This window comes from Opisthocomus hoazin, chromosome 21 (genome assembly GCF_030867145.1).
Source record: "Opisthocomus hoazin isolate bOpiHoa1 chromosome 21, bOpiHoa1.hap1, whole genome shotgun sequence".
Lineage (NCBI taxonomy): Eukaryota > Metazoa > Chordata > Aves > Opisthocomiformes > Opisthocomidae > Opisthocomus > Opisthocomus hoazin.
Window position 1 is genome coordinate 1,932,602 of NC_134434.1, and position 25,449 is coordinate 1,958,050.

General features: G+C 45.5%; 1 protein-coding gene across 18 annotated transcripts in view; it reads right to left on the reverse strand.

Moving 5' to 3' along the window:
- The window catches only part of CACNA1G (calcium voltage-gated channel subunit alpha1 G), a 154,131-nt gene that overhangs the window by 10,944 nt on the left and 117,738 nt on the right, over nt 1-25,449 (reverse strand). For 6 of the 18 annotated variants that reach the window (XM_075441248.1, XM_075441245.1, XM_075441241.1 and 3 more), the window contains 11 exons: nt 25,005-25,094; nt 24,202-24,415; nt 21,672-21,722; nt 15,590-15,741; nt 13,275-13,384; nt 12,082-12,215; nt 10,820-10,890; nt 10,463-10,541; nt 10,264-10,385; nt 8,973-9,317; nt 1-190 (listed from right to left, as the gene is read on the reverse strand). In XM_075441248.1, the coding sequence (XP_075297363.1) occupies nt 1-190; nt 8,973-9,317; nt 10,264-10,385; nt 10,463-10,541; nt 10,820-10,890; nt 12,082-12,215; nt 13,275-13,384; nt 15,590-15,741; nt 21,672-21,722; nt 24,202-24,415; nt 25,005-25,094 (1,558 nt within the window). Of the gene's footprint in view, nt 191-6,273; nt 6,659-8,972; nt 9,318-10,263; nt 10,386-10,462; nt 10,542-10,819; nt 10,891-12,081; nt 12,216-13,274; nt 13,385-15,589; nt 15,742-21,671; nt 21,723-24,201; nt 24,416-25,004; nt 25,095-25,449 lie in introns of those variants that run through there. The other 12 variants (XM_075441250.1, XM_075441243.1, XM_075441240.1 and 9 more) reach the window with 6 other exon arrangements.

A 25,449-nucleotide genomic window follows, 5' to 3' on the forward strand; every position in this document is an offset into this window, starting at 1 on the left:
CTGACTGGGACTTGTGATGTGCCGGATTCCTCTCACCCAGGGAGGCAGGGCAGGGGCCGGAGTACGGTGGCTGGAACATGTAGCTGTCATTTGGCAAAGAGTGGGTGCGCCCCACCGAAGGCTTTCTCACGCTCAGCAAGTCCTTGCTGGGAGACAGAGTCAGCGTGTCATCTTTGGAGCGGAGAACAGCCTACGGGGAAAAAAAAGGTGAGGAGGGAAGACATCATGGGGTGGGAAGAGGAGAAGTGCCCAGAAACGCTAGCGACAGCCATTGCAATCAGTATGGCACGATGGGCATGCACATCGTCAGTACGTACAAGTTGCATGAATGGATCTACCAGGAAGCTATACCCCTCCTTTGGTATCGTCAATAAACTGTCACACAGAATGGGCCACAGAAACGGAGGAAGCAACACTGTAGGAATAAACCATGACTATTTCAGGGGTATGCAAAGAAGGCATCATGCCTCAAGGCCAGCAAAGGTTGCATGCTTTGCATAACTTCATCCTCTGCAATAACAGTAAAAACTCTCTCTACGTGTCCTCATCAGCAAGTCAGACTTTTGCAAAGGTGAGTAGTTTCCTCTGCTAACAATAAAAGAAATAAAATGAATACAAAAACTAGTTTACAGAAAATATTCTCTATTCTGGCTCCTAGCTCAATTTTATTGGTTTTTCTTCTCACCTAATGAATAACTAAACCCATTTTATTGAAAGGGATATCTAAACTACTGCTTCAGGGTTAAAGCCATTCTCTAATTAGAAGGGATCTAATGCAAGCGAGGGTTATTGTACGTATGTTGACTGTGGAGTTTTTACAGCCAAAGAGTCTCCTGGAATGGGCAGCACCAGAGGCAATATCAAATGAGGTGGATTCAGGTCTGATTTCATAAGGAAATATCTCCATTCCAGTAATATTCTTGGGTGTTATTTTGTTGGACAGTGTTAGCAAAAATGGAAGCAAAGTCAATTCCCCTGGATATGTCTAATGAAAGAATTATTTAATCTTTAAAAGCTCTCCATTGAAAAACACAGAAATAAGATGTGACACTGTAGTCCGATACAGTCTATTGCTGATCTTTTTTTGAAAACTTTAGATCTTATTTTCTGACGAATCTTCCCTTCACTCAGTGCATTACAGGTTTTCTGCAATCAAAAGTGAGATTTTTTCCCAATTTTATCCTTCAGTCATAAAAACAAAATTTCACTATGGCATTTCATTTGCACAAGAGACATGATGAGATTAAAAGGAATTTGCAAAAAGGAAAAAAAAACAGAGGAAAAAAGAAGAAAAGGAAAAAAAAGGAAGACCACTGTTGCAAATTTAATGAAGGAAACAGATCTGCACTGTCATGCAGCATTAGTTTCAGTCCTCGGGAACCTGCCAATTTGGATATAGCCTGGATACAGCCTAGATAAGAGAGACTGCAGTCTCCTGATATAGCTCAGGGAAGGAGAGCGAAACCTGTGCTGGTAAACCTGACACCTGGGTTTGGGGAATCTCTCTGTTCCTCCCTGCCTTCCCCTTCCGAGAAGTGTTTATGCTATTTAGCTTTCATATTATTTAGCTTAAAGCAGAAAAGATGGCCTGAAACCCAAGATTTCAAATTCAAAACCATTTGGAGCTGAACACAAGAATTTGGATTCAAGATCCTGTCCAAACCCAACCTTTAATGAACCTTTAGGTTCATTGACAGGATCCAATACCACAGCAGGCTCATTTCCACTTTCTGGTCAGCTTGGAGGAAATCTCATGAGTGAACTTCATGAAAACCATTTAAAATGGCTGCAAAATGATCTTCTGAGTCCAGCTCACAAACAGAGCACTGGGAGCACGTGACTTTTTGGTTCACTGGTAGTTTTGAAAAACATGTTGTTTTGGCTTGACTGAAAATCAAATCTGAGTTTTCCGTGAACGAAAAACAAATCCCAACCCAAATCTATTTCGAGTCAAACAAAACATTCTGAGATTTTTTTCAGCTAAAGCTTTGTCTAAATGAAGTACAGAAATATTACATTTAGAAAACATTTCAATGAAAGCTTTCAGTTTTTCTGGAGTTTGGAAAACTGTTTTGACCAAAACGCTTTGTTGGTGTTGACACAAATGCACAAAACACTTTGTTCAGCATGGTTTCGCTTTTTTGGGGGGAGAAAAACCATCTCTCTTGGCTATGCCCTTGAGACTTCGCTATGCTGTCAAACAGGTTTGTCTAATCTGATTCAACACTAGAAGAGCCCTCTCCTCAGTCCAGCTCTCCAGACCAATTTTGAAATAAAATGTGCCATACAAAATGTTAAATGGAGCTTACAAAATCTTTTGCACGTGATGCCATGAAGCATGATGGGAAATACCGTCACGGTTTAAAAGATGGCTCCCAAATAAGTGCTAATTAGGATGACAATGGACTAGAATGGCAGAAGATCTATCAACAACACAAACATCCAAAGGCAGGTACATGAACAACAACAAAGAAAACAAGGACGATCCAAAAATGTTGGAAAAGGAGTTATGTCTGTTGTACAGCAGAAAGAAAGCACTTGACCGCTACACAGCTAAAAATGTCTAATGTTTCAAAGAGGAGATGGTTAAGGCAGGGTTCAAAATACTGGTTACTTCATTCAAAAAGACACAAAATAGTCCAATTTTTTTTTTTTTTTTTCAGCGGGATGACTGCTAGTAGGAATTCACAAAACAAGCAACATCTCGGAGAGATCCCCATCTGATATTTGTAAAATAAACAGTCTGGCACCAATCATGCAAAAAGCCTTGTGGTGCCTGTGTTCATCAAGACAAAAATCCATTACAAACCAAAGGGTTGTAGATGACCCCTCAGCAGAGGACACATGAGTCATTAGCTCATGGGTGTCTCTTCCATGCAGCATCACTGATTTGTTTCAGATGGGGAGGAAATTTCAAACTTGACGCTTTCCAAAGCATTTTTTTACTATTTATTTTGCTTGTAGAAAACATATTGTTTTCTACGTAAGATGCCAAAGGAAAAACAGAAATAAATACTTGTTCCTTGCAAGGAGCCATGTCTGTGGACAGGCATGACAACATCCCAGGACCTAATGGCATTGAGGACAATGTCCTGTTCAGGAGAAGGACTGGTGCTATCTGGAAATGGGCTTGAGGTGAAAATGCCATTAGGCAGGTGTAGAGAGCTGGAAGCAGTATTTCGAACCCTGTAAACATCAGACTATACAGTGACCAGTGTATGTACATTGCTTTCCAGAGCATTAAGTAAGTGTGTGTTAGTATCATCAGGAAAAGAGTCATCCGTCAGAGCTAAGGACCAGGACTTTTCAGAGAGAATATCTGACGCCAGAGACAGAGCCTCCATCTCAGCTAGAGGGATCTAAAGGGAGAGATGATTAAGCATAAGAAACCAGGACACAAATCTTTTGGAAAAGAAAAAAAAAGTATCATAAACTAAATACTTCCAGACACTAAAGCAATATCCCTGCAGTGGGAGAAGCCACATCATGCACATTCTTACCAGGGACAGAACATTAAAGAAATTAAATATCACAAAGAAATGTAAAAAAGAGTGGGACGTTCATACTTAAATGCTTACCAATGGTCTGGGAGGGAGTTTAAAACCATACACTAATGCTAGCATTGTATTTTGCTGTTCTCCTGTCTAGATGAAGAAGCAAAAGTAACATTACTTTCATACTAGAAATATTTATCCTCCTGGCTATGATAAAATACAAAAGGTTTCAAGATCTTCCCACTTCTCTGAAGTGGTTCTGACCCAATAATGATGCTGTTTTCTTGGTCTCTAAGCTCATCTGGTTGAGTCTGCAAAGATTCCCCAACACCAAAATAATTTTGCAGGTGGGGTATGGGGCATGCCTTTCCCTGCACTCCAGGGAGGGTCCGGGGACCTCCCCCTCCCCGAGAGGCATTTGGGACTGTAATTAACTTCCTAACAGCTAATCAGGGACAGGGAGAAATGTAAGGCTTCATTCAAAGTCTGGAAAGGTCAGCGAACACCCTTCTGGTGACTTCAGTGGCTCTTGGCCTGCCAAAGAGCCTCCAGTGCTGGGTGAGCACCGATAACTGTCCTGCTAAAAGAACCACCTGCATCTTCCAGCCCCCAAAATGCCACCCTGGCCCCGGCCCCAACAGCCTCCCCCGGCTGCGAGCAAAGCTGAGCTGGGAATAGGTGCTGCACGGCCGCAGCGACGCTGCACCGACGCGTCTGGCACGGACGCATCCCCACTGAAGGCATTCGGGTAATTGATAAAAATCTTTCTCAAAGCATTGATGAAGCCCTCTCCCTAGACGCAGAGCTCTTGTTATAAGAGATGTGAAAGATCCAGGTTTTGGAGACGAAGGGGGAAAAAGGCTACTGCAGCATTGCCCCGAGAGCAGCGTCCTTGCTGCCAGGCACGGCGAGGAGCGATGTCTGCCCTGAAGAGCAGGCTCAGCCCTCCCCAAACTCCCACCCCGGGTGCGTGTCGGAGCCTGGTGCCCACGGCACTGGGCAGAGCACTTCACCGGGCAGCCTGCAGACCTGGCTCACGCTTGCAGGGGCCTCCTGCTCTGGACAAGTCCCAGGTTCTCCCTTTTCATTTCCCACCGTGCGTTTTTTATTCCTATCCTCTATGCTTGAAAAGTCTTTCAACAGCAATATGTCTTCCAAGAGAAACCACAGAGGCCCAGATCTGCTGCATTTAAGTTGTCAAAGGGCTGGATTTTCTCACTCTTAGAAATGGCATCAGCGGGGTGAAATAAACCCAGCGATGAGTGAACCTTGACAGGCTCAAAACTTCAGCTGAGATAAGTAAGAGGGTCGGGCTCCTCTCATCTAACCTTGGGCTTGATATCTCCTTCAACACAGTCATCCACTGGCAACGGATAAGAGAGAGGCTTTGGAGTAGCTCCTGATTTCACACGAGGCTCCCCAAAAAGCATCGCTGCAAAGGCTGCCAGCACAAGGACGGTCATCCCTAACGGGGACCCACCGACCGGAGCCCGGGCTGCGCCGGAGCGTGGTGGACACCAGCAGCTCCTGCCTGATGGAGCTGCGCTGCTGGGAGCTGCCATTAATCAGGTTGCTTTCAGCAAGTCGCAGCGCTGCTCTAAATTCCTGACTTGCCCGAGAACATGACAAATAGTGCGAACAGAAAAGCCAAAATGTAAACAAAACATCACCCCCGTTCAGCCTCCCCTCTCCTAAAATTGAGTTTGAAGCCGTCAAAACATTTTGTTGGAAACATTCAACTGATTTATACAGATTTTAATTACGGGGGGGATAAAACAGCTTCAACTTTAAAAGTAAAAGCCATTTCAAACTGGAACGCTACACTTTTTCATTACAAAAATGTCAAAACAAAACCATGTTTTTGCTGCAGCAGCGCTTTCTGGTGAAAAATGTTGTGACGAAAAAATTTCCAACCAGCTCTCACCGAGTTTCATACTGACCCTCTGCCTGCCCTGCCAAAACTACCGTCTCTTTTCCTCCAGCAATTCTTAGAGGCAACCACTTCCTATAGCTTAGCAGCCCTCAACCTGGGAAGCGATACGCAGCAATCAGAGCGAGACAGGTTACCCCGCTATATAAAGATCTGCAGTAGGATTTCATTTTACCTAAGCCTGTTCCTTTCCTCTAATGAACCATCGTGTTGGATAATTTGGAGTGTCAGTGAGCTCATAAATAAGCACACTGATTTAACAAGAAAATTTCTGTTATTTTTAGCCAGAAAGGAAAAAAAAAATAGATCAAGAAATATGGAACTTACTCAATTCCAACTGCAGGAAAAAATAGGTATGCTTGAATTATTATTATGGTCACTGCTGTGATTTAGGGAAAATATTTGCTCTATAGAATAACATGCTTGAGAAAGCAGGTATTTTATTCTAAGAAGTAAATGAACTAATTTCAAACAAGTATTACAGCCCTTGTTCGAGAAAGCACTGGAGCACACAATTACTTAAGAACATCATTAAGGGCTGCCTTGCCTTCTAAATTCAGTTTTTATCAGAGATGAAGATCTAGTTTACAATGACCCACTTGCAAGAAGCCTCTTCAGGAAAACCATTCGAAACTGGATTTTCATGCAGTGTACATAGGCACAAAATGTAGACACCAGTTTATGATCCCCACCAGCTCAGGCTCTGCTCTGGGAAAACCTCACACCCTACTCCAGGCTCTGCAGCCCTGTCCTGACATCGCTGTGGAGCCCTGGCTGGGAGCAAGGATACGAGAACCCCACTGAAGGATGGAGATGGGATTTTGTACATCTTCCCTACAGCACTCATGAAAAATCCCAGTGAAAAACTTCTTACTGTGTTGAAGAGGGAAACCCAGAGCCTGTACTTACCCTCTTGCATTGATAAACAACATCATAAACCAAGATATTATCTCAACTCCCACAGAAAAAGCCAAAATGACTTAGGCTTCAAAATCCCTGTGACTACATTACATAAAGAACTTCAACTGTCTATTAAAGGTCTCGGTCAAATCGAGTTTGGATGGAGACTTCGCAGGAAATTAGGAATATTAACCTGGTTCTCAGAGTTGTAATATTCAGGAGCTGGGAGGGCATAATGATGGCACACAGAGCCTGACAGGTTGTCCATCAGCTTCAGCTCTCCTTCCAGAGATTCCTGGATCAGCAGTGATATGGTATCAAACAAGTGCCTTTCCTAGGAGGGGTGGTGTATAGCATGCAGAAAGACAGAGCGAGCCAAAAAGAGAGAGAAAGTGAGGGACAGAGACAGAGAGAGAAAAGGACAGTGTATAAAACCCAACAAACCAAAGGGAAAAATAAACAGAATAGAAGGGTGGGCAAAAAAAAAGAGATGGAAATGTTCAGGGAGAATGGCAGTAACAGAAACAACGGGACAGGAGAGGTGAGGCAGGAGAGGAGAGAGAACAGTGCAGTAATATCACGGTGAGCAGTGACAGCTTTCTCAGACATTACTAGAGATGGGGCCAACACCGGCTGCCCCGGGACTGTGGTGCTCCCGCTCAGGGCCCTTCTTGGGGACAATTCTTGCTCTCAACAAACATGACCGGTTACTCCTGGGATCTGAGCTGTATAACGGGGCTGGTACAGCCGCACCTTGATGCTTGGTGCTGTGAACGTCTACAGGACGCTACTGCTGTGAGGTTTCTATACCCATTGTCCACACTTTTGAGCAAGAGGACCTAATACTTGACACCTAAATCCATATCCACAGGGCACATAAAATAACTTCAAGAGAAGCTGAGCATCCTGTCCATGAAAGCTGCAGATGCCCAGGATGGACACACGTCAGGTCACTAAGTCATGTGCCAGACACGGGTTGAGGTGCCTCAGTTGCCCTGGCTGACTTCCAACCAGCTGGCCACAGCACAGACAACGGGAGGTTATACAGAGCACGGTCTGGCTTTTGCAGGCAGCATCGGAGCAATTTAAGGGGTGCACCTTTCATGTTGGGAATGCCTACTACATACAATGAAATGAGGACCGTCGTTACAGTCAAACGGCACACAGTGCAAAAATCCTGAGGAACAGGCAAGCAAAAGAGCATGCTGACCACGTGTCCTTGCAGGGTCCTGTCCTGGGAATTGTATTCCTCTGCTATCATGCTCAAGCATCAGATTTGTCCTGAAGATTTGGCTGGGAGAATAAATAGTCAGAATAAAACCTCCTGGAGGTTTTTGAGGCTTCTGTTTGAGTGAAAGAGCAAGAAACATGCTCTGGAGATTATGACTAGAATAAGCCCTTTCCAAAGCCACCTTCACAGAGGGCAGTTTATCAGGCTGAAGAGCTGAGGGTATCCTTCCCACTCATTTGCCTTGCAATTCTGCAATTTCTCATTTTGCCAGCGTGAGTACTGATGCAGGACAATAGTGCTGAGGACAGTTTGCCAGTACTCTGCTTAGCATGTACAGCAACAGCTGGGACGTGTTGTTTCTTCCTAGAAGATGTAGTGAGTCTGGATTTCCCCATACTGCCCTGAACGCCTTTTTCCTGTGCCAAAGAGCAGCTTTGGACTCCAGCTCAGACATCAGTGACTCCTAATGGCACCAGAAACTTCCAGTAGCTTGAAACAAAGCTGAAGCAGGGATTTACTCCTTTTCACCCTTGGACTAAAGATCATAAATGACTTTTTCATGCATTAGAATACTCATTAGTCCACCCCAGGCAGAGGCCAAGATACGCTGTTGTGAAATCATGATGTAATAAAAGCTAATGAGGTCTGTGTAGAGTTTAACCCAATTTGCAATCAGCTAAGACTAAAAAAAGGCTGGACCATTTTTCTTTCATAATTCCAGTTCAGTTCCCTCCCGAAGGACCTGTCTGGATCTTGACCTCACCTCTCTCTTTCCTCAAACTGAGTCTTCATCCAGAAACTGTGCTTTAGAGAGAGCTCGTAGCAGCTACCACATCATGGCCCTGCTCCGGCACTGCTCCTGCTGGTGGGAGTTTTGCCACCAGTTCTGGTGAGCTCAGGTTTGAGTCCCCTCTGGATTATTCTATTGTTAAAATAATCTTTTCTTACAAGCTTGATTGGGGGGATGGATTTTAAGCTGAGGTTACATAAACCAAATTTACTACTTAAGCAAAGATTAGCCAAGTTTTATTCCTCTTTTATATTGTGGTTCATGGTCTGCATTAGAAAGAGCAAACATATTATGCTCATGATTTTGCTATCAGAAAGGGCCTAACCCAAACTGTGGAGAAGAGCGTATTTGGAGCTCGCTCTGAACTTGGTGGCTTGGGCTCATCTCCAGAACAAATTGCAAAGCTCTCCATCTCCAAACAGATGCATCAAGGTGGTCTGGAGACCTGTCTAAGGTCTATTCCTTGGAGCATCGGTTCCCACACTACGCAACAATCAGTCAGCAGACGATGAGGAATACAAGCCCTGGACGTACGGTACACCCACTCCTTCATTACCGACTCGTGCATGTCCTCCCCTAGCAAATATGCAGGTCAAGCCCTCTTCACCCTCCAACTGAGATTCTCACCATACGGTAAACTAATGAGAGCTGAGAATCCACCTTGATTTGCATGGGATTGGTACTTCCTCGGGGGCTCTCAGGTCTCTCTCCACTGGTGCTGCCTGTCCATGCAAAGATGTCCGAGGGGCTGTGTTGGCCGGGGGTGATTGTCTTCATTTCCATCTCCAGTTCTGCTTCAAGTTCTGCCTCCTCTTTAGCCTCCTTGTTGCTCTCCTCCAAGTGCTTCATGAGCACTGCGATCACCACGTTCACCAGGACAAACTGGGCTGTCAGCACGAAGGAGACGAAGTAGATGGGTGAAATGACGGTGTTGTAGCAGGTGGACTCCTGGTCACAGTCTCGCAGCGTGTCCTGGAAACAGGGGGGAAACGATGGAGGGATGTGAAGAGTTTCCAGAATGGACCTCGGTCTGCTGGCTGGTCATCTGGCTGCGATGGGATGTCCCTTCACGCAGAAAACTGAGAAGACTGGGAAAATTTGATGTCTAGAATGGCAAAATACTTGCCAGTAAGACCTTACATTTTCTATGTTAGTTGCCACAAGCAAACTCAGAGGAAATCGTCCTTGGGGTGTGTGACAACAGTCATCGACACCCTGCTGCTCCCAAAGGAAAGGCTGTTTTACTAGGTTAGAGACCAAATACGCAAGAGTGTGGCAGACAGACAGATCCAGGGCAGAGCAGGGTGCAGCTACAACCCATCAGCTATCCCACAGGAGCTGGGCTTGCAGGCTCTCTTTCCTCAAGTTCATACCCTGTCATTAAGAGTTCGGCCACCGAACGCTCACCATGGGCTACAAATGGTCAGAGAAGTGATCCCTTTGGACTAGCTAGCACCCTGTGTATTCATAGACTAGATTTTTTCACAATAGCATGCCTTTATGGCTTTCCCCTAAGAGAGATTCTCTCTCAGAAACCTGGGTTTTCCCAGGAAAAAAAACACCAAAGTAATACCAACAAGACTTTTAAGGAAAAAAAATCAAACCAATGCATGTTACTGAGGTGAACTTGTGCTACTTGAGAGATGACTCCCTGCATTTTTTCCCCTTCTTTTTAAGCTACCCTCTCAGGGTAAAAAAAGGAATTTATGGAGTATGCCAGGAGTCTACAACCATAGACATTGCATTGCTGGGAGGAGGGAACAGAAATGTTAGAGAATTTACCCAGTGCACAAACGAAGAGACCGGTTCACTGCAGGATGTGAGCGTCCTGGCTGGGTATCGTTACCAGTCTGGAGCAGAGTGGACAGCTTCTAATTAAGCAATTATAGGCAATACGCATTTTCCATTGGTCTCTTACCTTCATTATCCCGTTCCAGTTGTCTCCTGTGGATACTCGGAAAAGAGTCAGAAAGGCCATCCCAAAGTTTCTGAAGGTGGCGTGCCGTCCCAGCCCCTCGCAGGGGTGTGTGTCATCGCACTCTGCGGGACCAAGCACAGCCGTGAGACCCCCGCTCACACACCGCTCCCACCCCTTCCACCGGCATGGGAAGACTCACCAAGGTCTCCAAACAGCTCCACTCCAAGAGCTGCAAATATGAAAAACAACAACATGAAGAGAAGACCCAGATTCCCCACCTGGAAAGAGAAAAAGAAATGGGGGAAAAAAAACACAAAAAAAAGAACATTCATTGATTTTTTTGTTCCAGACCTGTTTCTTGCTGTATTCTTTAATCCAAAACTTAAATTGCTTCAGGGGAAAAATGACCTCAATGTGAGGACTGTATCTCAGACTGTGGTTCAGAAGGGAAATGTGATTCTCTAATGACAGTAAAGATAAAACGATTAGCATTCCTCTGCAATAGGAAATTAGCTCTGGGCCAGAGGAGATCTGGTTTGATATGGCAGTGGGTTACCTGCGGCAGCGCTTGCATCACGGTGTCCAACAGGGCTCTCATCCCTACAGCCATCTTCAGCAACTTCAACACTGCGGAAAACACGTTCGGAATATGGTAACGGCAGCGTTAGCACGGAGGCACAAACTCAGTCCCTCTCCCAGGAGCCACAGATTATAGAAAGAGAAATGTGAAATCATGTCAAGTGTTCTCCATTAGCTTCTATAGTCCCTGGCCTTTTTACATCACTCTTGGTTGCTTGGATACTATTAAAATCCCGTGAACAGCAGCATCACCTATGTTGAGGCTTGGAGAAAGTGTTACTGTTCTGCCTGGCTCCTCCTTTCCCCACTTTATCTGTGTTGGACCGATCTCCTCCTTCCTTTGGTTACCGTGAGCAGTTACTATCCCCGCCCTGGGGCCACTTTCCCACTTCCATAGGCTACCCACTTTCATACATGATTCACTGAGGAGCCGATTTACACATCTCTTCCAGAAGGTTGCATTTCCAGTTGGAAACCACATGTATTTTTAATTCTGAAAGGGATCCAATGCGAAGGAAAAACACTTTTTTTTTCCCCCTTGAGACACAGCAGCATTTAATTTCTCCTCCAGTTCTTTCTTTGCTTAGATGAGGGCTGCAATCAGAGCAATTATGCCTCAGAGCACAACACTGCCCTTTGGAGGACCTGGGAGTACTTTACTAAGGGCCTGAGCACTCACATTTTATGTCTTCATCATTCGGCCCTGAGACCTCCCTGTTCTGAAAAATCAGGCCCTGAAGAAGCTGGCTTCCCAACTCGGGTACGTGTCGTTACAAGTCTGAGGGGACAGATGGATGCTGAGTGACGAGGCACGCTTTGTCACCAAGTGGTGAGATGTAAAGTCCCACGGGAAATTAAATTTATTAGATGCTTGTCTTTTAAAGCCAACATACTCGAGCTTGTGTTCTCTAATCCCTGCTAGAGATGACTTTGATTTGACTGGCATATTTTTCCCAGGTGCATCTCTGGAAGTTACAGCCACAGCTATTTCTCCTTCATTTTTAAGCTCTCAGCCTTCAAGTCCTCTTAAGATAGAAACACATGGTCAGTTGGCTCAAGTTTTTGGCTCCTCACAAGTATTTTCCCTCATTGTTCTTTTATTTGTTTATAGGCTGTTGATGCCAGAACTATGCACATTGTGATGGGGATGTGCCCCAGAAGCGTTTCCCAACGTTTAACTCTCTCCTAGAGGGGACCTTGCACCTCAAACACAAGGCAATTCTGCTTTATTCGCCTCACCTCGAGCAATCCTGAGAACCCTCATGATTCGGATAATAGTAGGGTTAATTGGTAGCGAAGCGTTCACCTCGATCTCTTCCAAAGTGATGCCCATGATAGACAGCAGCACAATTGCCAGATCTAATTGATTCCATCTGGAGACAACACAAAATGAAGTTTAACATCTACTAAGAAGCTGGCAAGGGGAGGTAGCTTGTTTCACTTGAATTCCAGTCATTTCAATGGTTCCAGCACTCAAATGAATCTGCAGCATTTTTCTGAGGGTATCATACAAAAGCAGTTATGTTATGAAATCATTATAACTAATGCATCTCATTAGAAAATCAGCCAATTCCAAAGATATTCTTGACTGAAGGGAAAGAGAAACAAAAGCTGAGCAGTTTTCTACCCAGAGGCTGCAGAGCTCAGGGGAGATGCTGCGGTATCTGTCCGGGCACTTCTAGACATGGCACTCGTGGGCCTCAGCGTGAGATCTGCACTAGAAAGAATCGGACCCTGTGTTCAGTCCTTGGCACAAAAATCACACTGGGTGAAGAAAAGACCCCAAGGATTCATGCCAGGTCGGAGAGAGGCGTAATCCCAGCACAGACACCTGAAATATGGGGAGAGGGGTGGAACCATCCCCGGCTGCTGAAGGGATCGTGTCAAGTCCTGCTTGGTGCCAGCAGTCTTGGTTTTCCCATTGAAGGAGTCAAAAATGGGAGGAGAAAGATTCACCAAGGACATAAAATCTGTATTTCTGAGCTAAGAGAGTGACAATCTAGAAGAAGCAGCAATTTTATCTGCTGCTCGGCATCTGCTTAAAAAGCGGTCCCTTTTCTCTTGCATTTCCACTCAGGACCAGATTCTTTCTTTCGGCATAAATTTTGTCACTTCACCAGGTCCTCTTGATTACATGGACACACAACTGCTGTGAGAAGAGAACCAGCTGCTCGGTGTGAGCCTGGCTCCTATTTTGTCCACTCCCAAAGGCCAGAGTCATGCAATCACATTCCTTGGCATGCACGATCCTTTCTCCAACTCCCATCCCGAGCCTCCGCCTACCCAGGTTTCAATCAGTCACACTAAAAAAGTGTTCACACTTGTCAGACTGACATCACTGGGAAAAGCATCGGGGTCCAGGACGCAGAATTTGGGCAGCTGTCTCCAGAAATCTGCTGTTGCCGCCACGGACAGGCCAGAGCTTTTGTTACCTGTCTTGGAAGAAGCGGCGAAACCCGAAGGCGACAAGCTTGAAAACAGACTCCAGGACAAAGATAACGGTGAAGATGTAATTGCAAATCTTCAGGGCTTCATCGAGAACCTGGGATGTGGACACAGGACCGAGGTTAGACGCTAGCTCTGCTGAGGGGCTTTGCTGCCTGCAAACCTGCCCTCCTCCTCTTTCACCAGTTACTCGTTTCCAAACTACAGACAAAAGGCTCCAACCGTGGGACCTCTCTCCAATGACAAATGTCCCGGGGAAAAGTCCCAGGACTTCAGGGAGTGCACAGACCACGCTTCTGCCTGGCCCCAACCAGCCAATGTGATTCACAGGAGGGGCTGACACAAGCCCACGGCACAACTGAAACCCCACGGTGGTGACACAGCCCCAGCTGGGATGGCCAGGGTGAGTGGTGAGCGCTGCTGCATCTCCAGGTGTCAGCAGCGCAAAAAGCCTTGGTGCTCTCAGCAGAAAGCTGAATTTCATCCCACTTGCTCATTTGTGCACTGCTGCAAGAGCTGTGGGCTGGCCGGGACCGTGCAAGCGCTGGCCAAATGGCTTCTTTGTGACAGCCTGTCATTTACTGCTCACCTTGAGCTTTTGGCAAGGAGCAGGAGAGAGGGATGGCATGCCAGCAGGAGAGCGAGCCTTGGGTTTTCCTCTGCAAACCCTTCCCTCTGCAGGTGTCACAGCCTGGCCATTAACTACAGGTGCCTCCTGGCTAGGACAGCTCTCGCAGAGTCAGGCATTAAGCCATGTCAGAGATTATTTCATCCCCAGAGTCCCGCTCGTAAAGGAACGCTGTGGTAGCAGCATCCTGCATGGCCTCTTCAGTAATGTCCATCAAAAGGGATGGTAATAACTGTGTCCACAGATCTGAACAAGCCTCCCTGTCATACTGCAGGGGACCTGGGCTCTGGCAGCAAATGAGCATATTTATTTGGCAAAGGCAGATTTTGTCCAGTAGCTCTGTGCTCGATGCACCTCTATGCGCACGGCAGCCCCTCCTGCCTGTGGGCAGCCACAGCCTCTCTGGTGGGATCTCATCCACAGGGCATCCCGGGGTATCCAACCACCAACCCCTTTCAGCACCACATGCCGAGCAATCATTCATTTGGATATAAAGCTCTCTGGTACATCTGGCCTTTTGAATTCCTGCAGGATCCCAGCCATCCATCACCCAGAGCAGAGTGATCTCGGGGCCCTGATTCAGCAAGACTCCCAAGCATGTTCATGGCTCTAACGGTGCTGTCATCTCAGCAAAGCCCAAGCCTGGAGTTATTACCCAGATGCTGCATACCAGAGGCTTAGAGACAAAATGTTATTTTCCTGAAGAAAATTAAAAACAAAAGCCTGCCCAACATTTTTATAATACAAGAGAAAACGTAGCTGCAAAATGACTGCAGTAAGACGCACACCCTAGAGTGATTCCAATACAGGCTTCTTAGCCAACAACCTTTTTCATCACCAAATGGTGGAATCACGCAAAGAGCCTTCCAGGGTATTTCAAGGTGACCTGAAGAGAAAAAAATAAATTGGGCTTGTGCCCTTTCACTTTTTGGCTTCTTTATGATGGGCTGGAGAATATTTTTCTCCTCGCTCGCGTGTCTTAGTTGTTTGGGTTTTTTACATTAAGTATTCAAGTCCTGTCTAGTCTTAAAGAATACTTCCTCCTATTCTGTGTTATATTTATTCATTCTGAAAGTGGCTAATAAAAATCAGTACAATTTATATGGCAAAGACAGCTATTTCCATTTGATTCTTATGCACAAGAGACTTGACATCCCAGGACAGGCTGTTTTTATTTTCAGAGTATGACAAAGACCCAGGAACTTAGCGCATTAATATATCAAAATGTATTTTAAAGATGAGGACGAAATCCAGTGCCTGTGAAAATTGGGCCCTATAGGACACTGGGGATGTAGAAGAAACTTTGCAAAAAGAAACATTTCACGAATTCTATTACTGTTTTTCCTTTATCTCCTTTTTTGGTGGAAAACAAGTCAAACATAAGATTTCAGTGATGACCTCATCTGGCAAACCAAACCAACCTACTCCTATCCTCATTTTCAAAGCAGTCTGTTTGCACTTAACTAGAAGGGAGAGGTGCAACAGGATCCAAGTGCCAAAAGCCATGGTTTGAACCAGATGAAGGACAGGTACAGGTTCCATGGGGCAAAGGGCATGGTGAATGGCAGGCCTTGAGGTTTAACAGCAAAACTGGCCTTAACTCTGCCCATCAGCACATCCCACCACGCTGAGCACGTCCCCCCACCGGCTTTTCCCCCCTCTCTGCCCCAGTACCTTTGGCTGCTGGTAATGCTCCATGGCCATGGTGATCACGTTGAGGCCGATCACTCCAGTGATGAACAAATCCAGGTAGTGGCTGGTGCACATCTGGTGGATCAGGAGGCGGAAGCGGGAGTAATCTGAATAGTAGGGCTTACACTGTGCTTCTGCAGCGGGGAGGAGGAGAGCGGAGAGGCACGTCAAGTCACTTCTCTGCGTCTTTCTGAAGTCAATGCACCCTCACTTTCCAACTCCAAAGATGATAAATTCTAGACCGATTACAGCAACATGCTGTCTTTTTTTTTTTTCCTTTTTTCTTGCTGGCATGTTACCATTTTTAATACACGGCAGGGCTCCCGTCATCTTACATCCGTTAAACATCTTCCGTGGGACATGCGCTATACTCAGCCTTATGGCATCAGGGATGAGGTGAGCTGGGACTATTGTGCTGCTAAAGAATGTTTTCCCTGTAGGGAAATTTAAATTAAATTTAAATTAAAACAACAATTTTTGTTTCTGTTGATCTTAAAAGTCCCCAAAGTATCTGAAAGCTCAATTAGAGCTCAGATGTTGGGGACAGATTTTACTAACAATGGCTTAAAAATACAGACCATTGAGTTAGCGGTGGTCTTTGAAAGAGAAGTAATTCAGTCATCTTATGTTCTTTGCAATAAACTGGAGAGAGAACAAAATTCAGCACTTTGGCTGTCAGAGCCCTGAAAAACGATCCAAAAAAATACCAAGCAAAACTGATCAGTCAGCCTTCGCGATTAGAAAATAACGATCCTCCATTTAGACAAGCTTATCAAAGCGTAGATGTCACTGTTCGACTCCTTCCCGTGTTCGGCTGCCTCAGGGATGACACATGCTCTTTAGACCCCGAATGTTCCTAGAGATAAACTCATTTACTCACCTAATCTCTAATGAAGAAATGCCAAGGCTGAGTATATAATTCAGTACAATTTTCAAGGAGGCATTATAATGCAGATTGAAGTGGAAAGGACTGTCTTGAATATGTCAGAGTGTAATATTAGTCTCATAATTAGATGATCAACTGGTTATGAAAATTATTGAGCTGTAAGAACTACATGGCTTGATATTTAGTGCTGCTGAGCAAATGTACAGTTTGATACATTACTCCAAGCAAAAGAGTTGGGCAGAATGAAGCCACGAAGCACAGGTTTGGGTTGCCCTCAGGGAAAACTGAGTTTAGCAGATTAAATTTTGTCTGGAAATAGAATTCACTTTGTCAATAGCCAATAACATTGCAATCAAATCCATAGATTTAATGGTTTCCTGGGCTCCCTGCTTCATAACAGCATGCTCAAGAATCAGAGAAGTTTTGTTTTTTCCATAGAGACAGACCCTTCCCTTACAGCCCAGGGACCAGAGAGACAAATCACTCAGCAGTTTTATTCTGTAGGGGTTTGGAACACCCAAAATTCTGCTTCAGTGTCATCAAATGAAAGGCAGTATTAATATTCACTTTCTGATCCACAGTGTGCTTTAGGTGATGTGTACCTGAGTGCTAAAGCACAACATCAATGAAAAGGTCTATAAAATGAATTTTCATGCTGAATCTATTGAGTGCTTACAAAAAGCAGACTGGTAGCTGCTGACTCACTCATAAGACTTTGTCAGATATCTCAGAATCTGCATAAATCTCCATAAAGTCAAGATATCTCGATCACATTATGCTAAATTATGAGTAGCAAATTAACTAAAACGTTTGAATACAATTAGGTTAGGAACAGGACCTATTTTTATGAACCAACTTATCATCTCAGAAAGAAACACCGTCGTAACTGGATCACTTACTTCTACGTTTATGTATAATTCACATTTAAAAAGAAAAATGTCAATGTTTCTGCCTTTTCTTGCGGTGGATTTACTTACGAATAATTACACTGGAATTCAAATTTTTCTTTAGCTTTGATTGACAGGTAATTCCAAATCCTACAGAATAGCACCGACGCCGTTAGAACAGAGAGAGGATTTAGAGAAAGGCTGTAAAATGTCCCCTGTGCAGGGCTCCTGTACCTGGATTAGCCAGTGCATGACCTTAGAAGCAGGGCTGCTAATTGCTCGTGTCTCTGCCAAGGCTTCTCCCCCTTCGCATCCCCCCTCTCCCAACCCCAAAGCTCCTTTCCACCTTTCCCAGCCCACACCCCCGCAGCCAAACGGCTCTGGCTGCTGCTCTCGCAGCCTTAGAAAATTACCATTAATAAACATTTCATCCCTCCCCGTTCGCTTTGTCCGGAGGGGGTCTGGCAGCCCTGTTTCCAGCTCGTGCCACCGCGCGCCTCGCCGGCCGCCGCATGCCGGCCGCGGGTATCAGTGCAACGGAGCCACCGCCGCGAGACGAGCCACGCGCAAGCTGGCATGCTGTCCGAGGACCAGAGATAAACACCTACTGCGTCTAGGTGGGCAGGGACCTTTCTGAACAGACAAACCATTTTCTTGCTATTCCATAAATGCCATTTATTTAACCCGACCTGCGCAGTTCCGCAGAGGAGGGGAGTGTTGCTGGTGGATAATTATCCAGGTGCAAAGCCCATGCCCCCTATCACACAGTATCATTTCTAATTATTGCAGTAAAGATCTAAACAATACCAACATCTTGGGAAATACAGACATCTGTTAAGCTCCAGGTGGTGAACTTCACAACTAACACAACACCACATTACTGTACTGTTACAATACACTGTGTCAAGAACAACAAGAGCTCTGGGTTAGTCTCGGTTATTACTGGAAAGGTTAACTTGGCTTCCCGGCACACGTGGCGTTAAAGAAAAGAGGAGGAGAGCAAACCAACAAAAGAAGTAACTGGCAGAATGAGAATGCGAGAAGATGGGGAAATACAGCAAAAGCCCACTACGAGACATCAGGCTGGTAAACAGGGTGTAAATCAAGCTGCTTCACCATGGCTGGAGGCCGGGGCGGGGGGGTGCGGACAGGGAGAAGTGGCTCAAATTTAGATATTGTTACACTGGAGAAAATCAGCTCCGACAGTGGATCCTGAGCAATCTCCTCCTAACCCAGGTAGGAAGGAGATATTTGCAGCTGTCTGAGAGCTGGCTTGGGAGAGTCCCACCTGCCCGCTCATCCCAGGCAATGGTGGTCTAAGGGGTCTGCGCCAGCGAGGGGAGCAGGAGCCTGGCAGCGGGGGCACTCGGTTTTAATTTATCATTTTTATGGGCTCTCAAGTTGTTTCCCAAGCAGATATTCTGCACTCCTCTTGGCATCATTCTGCAGGATTATAACTGATCCCCTTGATAGGGGCTGGGAGGCAGAGCCCGGCAGCCCCAGGCAGCTCCAACCTCTGTCCTGGAGTACCCAAGCTCGTCGCCATCCTCTCCTGTCCCTTTGGAAAGGCAGTGACTATTCCTGCTGCACGATAAACATCTCCTATTCCTAAGCCTGCTCTAACTTCTCCCTTTGGCCATCACACCCAGGTTTGGAGCATTAAGCCCCATGCTGCTGTTGGTCTGACAGCGCTAGGACGAGACCGTGAAGTGGCACTGGTGACCAGCAAAGCAGCGCTGGAGGCACCCGTAGCTTTGCCAGGCAGTGCCACTGCCACCTCCCCGCGGGTCCCAGGGCTCGGCCGGGCTCTGCCAGCACCGCAGGACATGGGGCCACTCTTCCCATTCGCTGCGTTTTCCTGGGGGGAATGGGGCTGGGCATGCAGCTCTGAAATATCTCCGAATCGCGGCTGCCTCCAAATATAGCCCTGTCAAGAGAGAAATTGCCACTTTCCCCAAGGTGGCTTTCGAGCCGGAGGTGCGTGGGCACAGGAAATTGGAATTCACGAGAGTGGGACAATTCCATTACTGTCTCCTCCAGCTCCTTCCTTCTCCCATAATAAGGGAATGAACTACTTTGCAGGTCTGAGTATATCTGGAGGACAGCGGCAAACTACTGAGCAAGGAACCTGTGACGCAGCTGGATTTACAAACTGTATCAAGAATATTATTAGGTTAAAAAGTAGTTTGCACTGAAGGAACTTTTTTATTTAAAGACAGCATTTTACTTGGCTTTTATTGTACTGAATGGATTTATTAAAAAAAAAAAAGCAAAATGGAAAATGATAAATTATTTCTACTGAGAAGATTCCAGTTATGATAGAATGTAGACCCCCAAAAAAAAGGAAAAAAACAAAATTATAATATCTCACTAAGTACCAGGCAGCAGCACACACACACACACACAATATTCCATCTGATCTCCAAAGAAAGAGAAAAGAAGGCCTCTAAGTGCAGAGATGTGTGGAAGTTTTGGGGTCACAACTCCAGATTTTTCACTGAACCACAGGAGTTTCATCCACAGCACCCGGGACTGATTCCCTGATACCCCCAACAGGCAGGTTCAGAAATAAAATCTTTCTAATCCCTCGCGCTGGTGCCTGAAGAGCAGCACGGCAGATTCACTACCACTGGCTCCAAAGAAAAGACAACAAAAGGAAACACAAAGCAGAGACCTGACAATTGCACACGTTTTCAAGGCAAACTCTAAGAGTCTTTCTGAGCCTGCGTGGGATAACGGTGGGGTTTGGAATGAGTTTAATGCCTTAAAAATAAAATAAAATAAAATTAAAATAAAATAAAATAAAATAAAATAAAATAAAATAAAATAAAATAAAATAAAATAAAATAAAATAAAAGACAGGCTTGATGTAGCTCTGGAGGACCAGGAGAGGAGTCATAACCAGATAAAAAGAAGCAAAACTAAGCAGCCCCACAAACCCAGCGACAACCCCCCCCCACGTGCTGCCCCGTTTCGCAGAAGGGGACAGGAGGCCTAGCAAGAAGAGCAAGAATGAAGGCAAAGAAATAAAAATACCAGGAATGGCAATGGGAAGGAGATTCGGGGTTTATTAAAGCATGTTGTGATAACTTCCAACGAGGCCTTACAAGTATAAGGTAGGAACCTCGGTCTCCCTGAGTTCTCCTCTGCAGTGAAAGCCAATCTCCCTCACCTTGCAATTTTTACATAATCAAAACTCCCTGTGATATGCGAGAGATGGATGGAGCCCTGCTCCCATCTCAGGCAGTGGGAGCTTGTTCACAGGTGAGAGTTTCAATAGCACGGTTTTCCTAGCATATTATTTTTGTCGAAAATTACAGCTATATTTGTTTCTATGTTGGTGCCTCTTTAATTATTCTGGCTAATATTCTTAAGTTATGAATTAAACAAAATGCTTGCCAGATCAAAGCTTCTCCTAAAAATAAAAAGAGCAAGGGACCGATTCGCAGCCCTGAGCATTGTCCTGGCGAGGCGGACTGGGAAAAGGAGATGTGAGCGAGCCCTGGTCGGGGTGGCCAGGTCAACTCCCCAGCAGTGTTCAGCCCAGCTGGCCCGTCCCCTCCAGGACATGGAAAGGCTTTGAGGTGGCATCTTAATTTCTTTTAATTCACAAGATGTCTCATGGATCAAGTGACTCTCAGTCAATGCAAAGGATTTACAAACTGGGCAGCAGAACAGCTAAACACCACGCCGACGCTGCGGGTTGATGTGGGGTTGATCCCTCCATTAAAGCACCGAAGCTCTGCGTTCTACTGAGCTTTACCCTGCTGAAAAAACCACTGTGCCTCCCTGAAGCACGGTGTTTGTGGAGCAAGGAGCAAGGGTTGGGGAAGTAATGAAATAACCTCCCTAAGCGAGATTGCCTGCCTCCAAGAGACACTCCTGCAAATTATTCCGAGACTCCTAAGCTGGTGGTTGGAAAGCTAGAGTAAAAATACAAACCATTTCACAGTCCAATCACTATCCTCTAAGAAAAAACAAAAACAAAAAAAAAAGGGGGGGGGGGGAAAGAAAGCCATGAAGAGTCTGAGAGTGTCTTAATGAAAACCAGAAAAAAAAAATGCTGAAAAACATAACATGATCAAGGGATAAATTAAGGGTTTGCAAGTGTCAGTCCTGAGCCAGGTCTGCAGACCTGCGCTTCAGAATGATATGCGTGTGCCATGAAGTAAGCAAACGAGCTTTGCACCACACACAGGGTTTAGTGGGATGCCTCACAGCAGCGGTGGCCAGCCGTTAGTGACACAGCACTGCCATTCAAGTGGGACGAGACGTGCCGACTTCCCAGTACCTTGCACTGCACTGGCTGAGCTCTCCATTAATACATCATCCAGCATTAGATCTAAAAGAACGAAATGGTGTTAATCACCCGGCAGGACACACGGCAAGACTTCCCTTCCCCTTCAGAGGTCCCTACAGCTCTCAGGCTCTCTGTTGGCTTTACCAGGAATGTTTCCTTGCAGGATCCTCTCCTTGTGCCTCATGGAGGGTAGGCTCAGGTACACAGGTTCATCGTGAAAAAGGAAGTGCTCTTGGGCTTCTCCCACGTACACAGGGGGAAGCCCAAGAGATCCCTGAGAAGCCCCTTGCTTGATGATGATGAAGGAGTAGACACTTCCAAAGGACGGACTTTGTATGTATCCTGCTTGGCCAGCGCACTTTACAGCAACAGCTCCTGCATCTGCCTACATCTCACCAAGCTGGCATCTCACGTGCTTTTCTGGTTTTCAGATGTCTGACAGGGTAAATGCATTTGAAGAGTCTACAATCAGAAATGACTGTGCAACCAGTTAGATGTCTACACCCGTCTACATCTGACATCCATAGGTCGGTTTGGGCATCTGGGGACACTCGGGAAGCTCAGCTGAAAGAAGCCCCCATGCAGTTGCTGGCATAATCCAAGCCCTGGTCTTGGTATCATCTGCAAGTTCCCACCATGCAGAATGAAGCTAAGCAATGATATCTGATGCCTCTGAGGGCAAAGCTGGACATGGTCAATTAAAACCAACATTTCACTGAATGTGAATTGAGAAAACTGTTCTGAAGTGATTTGGAGGGCTTCATACTTTGCTCTTGAACGGTTTTTATGGTGATTGAATACTCAGCAATATTTGATCCTCAGTAAAATAGCTGTTTATTGCCTCTTTAATTAGGCATTTCATAGGACTGAATGAATAACTACATCTCCAAGGATGGTTTGTGATTTCTTCCCGTTGGGAAATTGCCTGGACTTACATCTTTTCTTCATCTAGTTCCTCTAGCATTATAAATAAGGTCATTAATAATAACTAAACATCTATTTTTCTTCTACAGAAATATCTGCTTTCCAAAACTGCGACTTTAAATTGGGATCTTTCTATCCAGCCTTTAAAAACATTTTCTAACTCATCAGCCTGAAACTGTGTTTGGGAACTTGGACTGATTGAAAGAGCTCTCTAGGCATTTCCTTGAGGTGAAAAAAAAATAATAAATATTCTTTCCACCTGTATCCCACTTAACTGAGAACAGTCTAACGTGTCCTCCACTGCTCTTGAGGGAAGCCTCCATATTTCCACTGACCATCAAGGAAGCCAGGCTCTTGGCATAAACCAAAGTTTGACGTCCAGAGGCTGGTGTGATACATCCTATTGGTTACAAAACCTGTGAAGCTCATGGGACTTCAATGCCTGATGACAGTGCTGGCTGAGCGCTGAACTGAAGGAGGCTGAGGCACCGCTGTGGTATGTGGTTGCACGGTTAAGCCTGTCACAGCTATTAAACACCTCTTAGACTATTAAAAATATCAAAACAGACTTAATATTACCAGCTTTTGGAACACGCCCCTGATCAGACAGCCTCTTAAGCGGTACTGAAGTCTGTCAAAGATAGAGAAGAGATGTGAAAGGGGAAATGGAGAGAGCAGCAGGCGGACTGACCAGGAGGGAAAGCGTGAGGCCACAGACACGAAGGGCAACGGAGCAAGTTCAGTCAGAAGAGAGAGCATGCGAGAAGAGTCCCTCTGACCTATGGCCTCTGGCTGACTGACTTCTTAGTTATTCAGATTAAAAGAAAAAAAGACTAAAAGACAAACATCAGGCTGGAGACTTTTGGCAGAGTGGAGGTCTAGCCTCCTTTCAGCTGTAAAGCTTTCTCTAGGCAGGGCTGCAAGCCTGCACATCCAGTCTGGAGTCTGGTTCAATTTGCATCAGTGCTGTTTCGTCTAGTTGGTTATTCTCCTCAACTGTTGTGGGGTGGTTTTTTTTTGTTTTTTTCTAATCTGTATTTCTCAAGCAAATGCATTGATATGTTTCTCTAAGGAGTTTTTAAGCATTACTAGAATGAGATGGCTCCATTATTTTATTACACTCTTGAATAGCAGTGGTGCTACTGTGCCAATAAATAAACCTGCTTGATAAATGGGACAGGTAGCATCACTGTGGCATTACAAGGCTGTAATAAACCAAATAGTGAATCCAGTTATCAGCAACAGTGCTCATGACTCAGAAGATTTATGGTGCCATTCGGCACTGCTGATCTTTGCAGTTGTCACTATTTGTGTAACACTGAGCTCTGCTATCCAAGAAGCTCCAGATCTGATCATTATTATATTTTAATTTAAATAACCTCCAATGGAAAGGTCATTGCAAATCATGCAGCCATTAAAAAGGCTTCCATGGCTCCTTGCTCAGCCTAAAACAACGCTATTTCCTTCATGCAAATTTTATAGCTGGACATGCTTTTGGGAGAAGAATGATCACCAGACGCGAGGCGGGGAGGGGAGGGAGGAGGGGATCGTGTGGAAGGTCAAGCAGGACTCAGAAAGATGTGGAAAGACTACCGACCAGCCATCTGTTTCTCCTTACTCCTTCTCTTTTTCTCCAGCCGGCGAAGCCTCTTCTCCTCCCGCCTCTTGGCTTCTTCCTCCTCCTGGTGCTGCCGACATTTGTGGAAATTCTCCACCACCACACCCACGAACATGTTGAGGACAAAGAAGGCCACGATGAGCAGGAAGGAGATGAAGTAGAGGAGCATCCATGGGTTGTAGTTCATGACTGGCTGCAAAGTGGAGGAAGGCAAATGTCAACTGAACCTCAGAAAAAACAAACAAAAACAAGGGAGCAAACTGATGCAGCTGCCACCTCCACAAACCCATGAGTGCCCCTTTGAGGCAGCTTGGTGTGAACTTCTTGAAAACTAGAGACCTCTGAGCCATTTTGACTGAATGCTCCCAAAACACAAAGCACGTTGAGGACAGAAGAACCACCTCTGTTCCGCCAACAGCAGGACAGTAGCATCCTTTGCAGCTGTTCTAAGCCCCTAACTGAAAACCTGTGCCTACACCTAGCACTTCTTTCTCCTGAAACGTCCAAATTGCTTAAAAAGTCAAACCATTCTTTGATAGGTGTGGTTCTCCTGAGGCTAGTTACACCAGTCATGCTGCAAAATCTGCAGGGAAAAGTTTAGGTCCAAATCCAGACTTTTCACGTGACTCCTTGTCACACCCCAGGATTTGGGTTAAACGGCTGCCTCGATCCCAACCCCTCAGCCCCGTTTGACTGTGGAGGGCAACAGTATTTTGCAAAACAAGAGCAAAAACGTGCCACCTTCGACAACTCAGTTCTTACGGCTCTGCTAAAGGACGTACCTGCTGGTCAACTCCTACAGCATCTAAGCCATCATACATGATATCCACCCACCCGTCCTTGGAGGCCAGAACAAAGAGAGACATCAGGGCCTAGAAATATGTGGAAAAAAAGTTAGACATAGTTGCATTAAAGCTTTTTTACGTTTAACATTTTACCCCTCTTTGCCCTTTCCTGTCTGGGGATTATCATTACCTGTCTGATAACGGGACACTTTGATGTCCAAGGTTTCTCCTGGCAGCAAAATCCTATCAATGTCAGCACCTGGTTTGGCAATGAGTGCTAATTCGGAAACCACAAAGTTGAAGACAAAAGCAGCTTCATTTCCACCCTCCAGGTCTCTACTGCTCCCAACTAATTAGTCCTTACCATGCAGCTAAAATAAGGCTGTGTTGCAGAGACAGTTGAAAGTGTCCAGCTCTATTAGACAAGCCCTTCTGCAAGATA